At 41.5% G+C, this 6,526-nt stretch overlaps 1 protein-coding gene across 1 annotated transcript; it reads left to right on the forward strand.

The window, feature by feature from the left end:
* Window positions 1–397: 397 nt before the first annotated feature.
* LOC142288611 (uncharacterized) lies at window positions 398–3,738 on the forward strand. The gene is made up of 2 exons (XM_075333530.1): window positions 398–1,111; window positions 3,655–3,738. Exons 1-2 carry the CDS (start codon window positions 398–400, stop codon window positions 3,670–3,672), a joined length of 732 nt encoding a protein of 243 aa, XP_075189645.1. The 3' UTR covers window positions 3,673–3,738.
* Window positions 3,739–6,526: the final 2,788 nt, after the last annotated feature.

A 6,526-nucleotide genomic window follows, 5' to 3' on the forward strand; every position in this document is an offset into this window, starting at 1 on the left:
TTATATATATCTTTGACTCTGTACCTTACCATTGTAACGTATACTCCTTTTGTGTACAATGTATATAAATAACCGGAGCTGTGTCTCCTGGTAATTTTTCTCCTGTATTATGTATTAATTTCTGTTTTTTTATGTTCTCTTTCTATAGTCTGATTAATTCTCTTGATAAAGGTCAAGGTATGACCGAAACGTCGAGATAAGACTATTCACAATAAAAAACATCAAAAATACCCAGACATTGTTTCTTTTTTCTCTTGGAGTGCCGGGGATAATTTTGTATTTTTGGAGTATTGACTGTTTCCCTAGAGCACCCGCATTCATAGTGAGCCAGGTCTATACGATTTATTGGACTTTATTTTTCCTGGGCTCCTATCATCCGTGTTTTTTCCTGACCTCAATGTCTTTCAATACTTTTTCATATGCTAATGAAGAGGTGACAAGTATCCTGTCAAGGGTCACCACACCACGCACTTTTTTATCAGTTCCCACTGAAGAGATTCGTACCCGCGACTATGAAAAGGAGCTAAAGAGATACACAGCTTTGGACTTACATTGCGCTACATTAGCTGAGTACCATAAAGTTCAGCGAATCCCGCGAGGCCTCAGAGTACCCCTTCGTCCTACCTTATTTTCGGATAACCCCGAATACTGTACAAAGTACGAAAGTATTTTAAACAAATGTTCGATGGACGTGATCATATTGACCATTGAGTTTCTCCAGAAAGAGATAAGCGAATTGGAACCCAAAATCAAATCCATCGAAGACCAATTCTCTAACACCTTACCAAGTGCCGAGTGGGACAGACTGAGACAGAAAACCAGAGAATCGATCGACACCTTCCAGAAAAATTTACAGGAGCGTAAAAGGACGAAATTCATCAGGGATCAAGAGGATTATCTTAAAGATCGTGTCTATAGGTGGCGCTCACAGGACACTAATCCCCCCTATCGCCCTAGCGTCCACAGATTCTCGGCCTCCTCTGGTTCTGATAGTGACTCTTACCCCACGTCATCCAATCGTTTTTTAGGGGCCAGATACACCCCAGGAGAAAAACGAGGAGGAGCCAGAGGAAGACCAGGTCATGTTCCTCGTATGCAGACCAGATCACAGGTATGACCACTGCAAATGACAATATTGTTGATAACTTGGTATTTAACATTTCGTCATATAACCTTTCACCCATTGAGTCACAGGTGTTGCAAAGGGGTCTCTCGTTTTGTCCCACTCCCAAGTTCAATCCCTTCAGGATGGACCAGGAGATGAGACGCTTTTTCAGGAACCTTCGTCTCAAGGCCCATTTTGCCTCCTCAGAGGGGGATACTACCCCTGAGGACGTAGGTTCGGGCTCTGGCACTTTTAGTCTCCGGGATCTTAAACTCAGTCTCACGAGTACCTTTCATCCCCCCAGGTCCTATCATCCCGTTGAGACTTACATTTCTCTGGTTTCCAATGATATGAATAAGATTTTACAGGACATAGATAGGGGCCTATACAAGATCAGACACAACTATACCCCTGAAGAAGATACAGCCATCAGGGAACTCCAGAATAACAAAAGTATAATTATTAAGCCAGCCGATAAAGGGGGATCCATTGTCATTCTGGACAAAACATATTATCTCTCTGAGATTTATAGACAACTACGTGACAATTCCACTTATTTGCCCGTCCCTCGAGACCCCACTCCTCAAATACGCGAACGGATCAGGGATACTGTTGACTACCACTTATCACAAGGCACGATTGACAAGAAATTGGCTGAGTATCTCATTAAATCTAACCCCGTAACACCCGTCTTTTATGTTCTACCCAAGATTCATAAAAATCTTCAGCAACCTCCCGGACGACCTATCGTAGCCTCCACTGAATCTATCCTTTCTCCATTGGCCATCTCCCTGGATAAGATTCTCACACCACTAATTCCTGTGATTCCGTCATACCTAAAGGACACGTCTGACTTTCTGTCTCATATCAGATCTTTCACCTCTCTTCCTCCCGATTGTCTTCTCGTGACCTTTGATGTAGACAGTCTCTACACAAGTATAGCACACAGCGATGGCATCCAAGCCGTCAACTGGTTCTTGGAACTTTATGGGTCACTGTCCCCTCTACAGCATTCTTTCTGTCTTGATCTCCTGCAATTGGTATTGGGCAATAATTTTTTCCTCTTCGAAGATCAGTTTTATATGCAGCAACGGGGCACAGCGATGGGTTCTAACGTAGCGCCTCCGTATGCAAATATCTACATGGCGCATTTCGAAGACACATTTGTGTACAGCCATTCGCTGTGGAAACAACATGCCATTGGATGGAGGAGATATATTGATGACATTTTTGTCATATGGCACGGTGATTCCTTATCCCTGGATACCTTTCACCAATATATCTCCTCCGCCCGTCCGGGTCTCACTTTTACAGTACACAGTGATCCCTTCCAGATTAACTTTCTGGACACCCTTGTCATTCTATCCCCTGAAGGGACTATCACGACTGATCTATACGTCAAACCCACCGACAAGAACAGCCTTCTGCTGTACTCCAGTTGCCACCCTCCACACATTAAAAAGTCATTGCCCATTTCACAGCATAAGAGAGTGGAAAGGATCGTTTCTGATCCTCAAACACAAGCAACAAGGTTTCGTGAGATGGGTGATAAATTCCTCTCACGAGGCTACCCTTCTTCCGTGGCATTCAATCGCTCTACCCGTGCCCGCAATGATGATGTCATTTCACCACGGATGCATTGTGTCCAGACATACCACCCTTTTTCGCCACTTTTTAAGGAGGTCATTACAAGACATTGGCCATTACTACAGAAGGCTTACCCCTCTATAAAAGAGTTCGGGATGTTCCCTATCTTTTGTCACAAACGAGCGAGGAACCTGAGGGATAGTCTGATCCGAGCCGACATAGGGTCATCAATCTCACCACGACAGACTTTCTTGGGACCACCCAAAACAGGTAACTTCCCATGCTTACACTGTCTCCAATGCAATAATTTGACCAAGGGTAACAAGTTCACACATCCCCATACTGGAAAAAACTTCACTATCAGAGGGTATCACACCTGTGAGTCTTCCTATGTGATATACCTGATCAAGTGTCCCTGCGGTCTCGGGTATGTTGGGGAGACTACCCAACATATCCGAGATCGCATCAGTAAACACAAATCAACGATCAGATGTAAGCAACTTTTACTACCCATCCCCCATCATTTTGACACTTTCCATCATACAGTAGCTCAATTGAGGTTTCAGGTCATTGAGCATGTTCCACTATTACGTAGGGGTGGCGATAGGGTCCGTAGATTAAAAGAAAGAGAAGCATATTGGATTTTCACGTTGGGTACACTGGAACCCCGAGGACTGAACCGAGAATATGAGGTCCATCTCTGACATGCTCAGGTCCTAGTTGTGGTCTCCGTAGACTCCTTTTAGATAAACCTCTTTTCCCATTTTTATGACTGTGATTTTTATGTCTCTGATTAGTTATGTAATTTATCAATATCACTTTACGAGAGTGATTTTAGATACAGATCTATGGTAATTGTAAGGTACCTGTTGTTTTGTGAATTCCTTACATTCTTATGTTTTCCAGGTTTAAATTCTTTCCTGTCATATGCCTACTAATTTATTTTTCTCCCCCTCTTTTAGGCTCTCTTCACTACGTGATTTCCACACATCACCGGTTCACCCCTGTGCTTTTAGTGGTCACATGTGAGGCACTCACTCCCTCACATCACGGAGGTCTATATGCCACTTCTCACTGTATTTCACGTGACTCACAACATCTAATAGTCCTCTATGTATACCTAGTGCTGCAGTACCAACCTTCACCACTACCGTTCCTATGCGCAGCAAGTCAGCTCCACCTGGAGCCGATCTCCTCATCACCACCTGCATTTAAGACGGCTCAGTTACACAGACCAACTCAGTAGCCAGCCACCATTCCCCCTGGACACAAGCCTGTATCATCTCATACACCAGGTATCAGTAAGAGCTTTTACTTTCATTTTTGTGACCGTTAATCTATGTTCTTTAACAGGTTCTCTTTATTCTCCATAGGTCTTTGACCTTTTTCCAAGTTACCACTTTTGAGCATAGCCCTGGCATAGGACACTGTTACCATATAGGCTGTTTCCCTTTTGAGGTATTGTTATGCTATTTATCAGTTTTGTCCATGGTCTGGTGATTTATCAGTACACCATTGCATTAACCTCTGTCTATTTATGTCACTAGTCCGCAGCATAGGTGTAATACCGACACTGTCATGACAATTTCACCTACTCCACTACTCCTTTAAGAAGGTCTCCTATACGACCTTATTTCACGGCTGCTCATAGATTGTGAGTAATATTAGTCATGTTGATGGAGGTTACTCACCTCATTGGATGTTATACAGTTTGTGGATTTTTTTTTTTCTCATGAGATCTTTCTATTTTTAGAACATTTGGCATTGTGGGCTATATGTCTTATAGCTAATGTATTGGTGTCACAAGTTTCCAGAGACACATTACCTCCCGCACACCATTTCATGCTGTTTGACAGGTAGTGAATGGAGTATAACCAATTTTAGAGACACGTCTCTCTATTCACTGATGTGTTCACTCGAGAATTTCTCCATTAGGTCCTCTGCTCACTAACAAGATTGGCATGGCACCTATACAGTAGCCAATTATTGGACAGGTACCTTGTCTTAACTTCTCATATACACTTATCTTTACCTTCAGCCTGATCTCACCATCTTTTCCTTTCTCCTTTCCCCCCCTCCCCCAACCCAACCCTTCCCCCTCCCCCTTCCCCCCCCCCCTCCTTCTTCTACTCCTCTTCTCCGTTCATGCTTTACTCACTTACTTTATTTCGCTCTCTTTTTTCTACAACCAGTCACGACATACGACTTTCTACCTCGGTGGAATACCACTACATGATTACCCCATAGACTATTGACTGGCTGATCCCGATTGTCTATTATTCAGTCACAGGTATTCACATATTACTTATTCACCGATCACAGTCAAGAATCACTGCATAGGTTTCCTTTGTTAATGATTCTTTCTTTCACCTAGCGCTCATACGCACCTGATAAGTTCCTCTTCATATGAGTGGTGACTCGTATTGCTCCCTCCCTCGAGTAGTATGCACATACCGATTTCTCTGCTTCATAGGTACGTCTACCTGTTAGTCTCTTCTGATACTTACATGATAAGTTTCCAGTTGGTAAACAATTACTTCGGATGTTGTTCTTTCTTCTTGGGTGTATACAGATGTTATTATCTTATATATATATCTTTGACTCTGTACCTTACCATTGTAACGTATACTCCTTTTGTGTACAATGTATATAAATAACCGGAGCTGTGTCTCCTGGTAATTTTTCTCCTGTATTATGTATTAATTTCTGTTTTTTTATGTTCTCTTTCTATAGTCTGATTAATTCTCTTGATAAAGGTCAAGGTATGACCGAAACGTCGAGATAAGACTATTCACAATAAAAAACATCAAAAATACCCAGACATTGTTTCTTTTTTCTCTTGGAGTGCCGGGGATAATTTTGTATTTTTGGTCAGGAGCAGGGCCTGGAATTTGACTCAGACGTCTTCACCATTACGAGTATCCCTAAGATTTGAGATAGAATAGGGCCCCTAGTGTGAGGGACAGCATAGGCGCCCATATCCCTAATTATCCAACAAGTCAAAGGATAATGCTATTGATAATAAGGGAGGACACTGTATCTAATATTGGATGATGCTATATATAATAAGGGAGGACTCTTTAATAAGGGATGATGCTACATATAAGTAAAGATACTGCATGTAATAAGGAATGACACTGTTCTTAATAAAGGAAGGCACTACATATTAAAAGACTATGCTATTCAAAATAAGGGAATAGATTGCATGTAATAAGGGAGGATATGGTAAATATTAAGGAACCGCGCTATGCATAAAAGAGGGCATCAAATGTTGAAGAGGCAACATTAAACATAATTAGGGGGGACACTGTTTGTAATTAGAGACAGTGATAAACATAATAAGTAAGAACACTGTATGTAATAAGAAATGATGTTATAAATAATAAGGAAACGTGCTATATTTAATAAGGAACAGGGCTGTACAGTCATATGAAAAAGTTTGGGCACCCCTATTAATGTTAACATTTTTTCTTTATAACAATTTGGGTTTTTGCAACAGCTATTTCAGTTTCATATATCTGATAACTGATGGACTCAGTAATATTTCTGGATTGAAATGAAGTTTATTGTACTAACAGAAAATGTGCAATCCGCATTTAAATAAAATTTGACCGGTGCAAAAGTATGGGCACCTTAACATAAAAGTGACATTAATATTTTGTAGATCCTCCATTTGCAAAAATAACAGCTTCTAGTTGCTTCCTTTAGCTTTTAATGAGTTCCTGGATCCTGGATGAAGGTATATTTGACCATTCCTGTTTACAAAACAATTCCAGTGCAGTTAAGTTTGATGGTCGCCGAGCATGGACAGCACGCTTCAAATCATCCCACAGA

This window comes from Anomaloglossus baeobatrachus, chromosome 2 (genome assembly GCF_048569485.1).
Source record: "Anomaloglossus baeobatrachus isolate aAnoBae1 chromosome 2, aAnoBae1.hap1, whole genome shotgun sequence".
In the NCBI taxonomy this organism is placed as follows: domain Eukaryota; kingdom Metazoa; phylum Chordata; class Amphibia; order Anura; family Aromobatidae; genus Anomaloglossus; species Anomaloglossus baeobatrachus.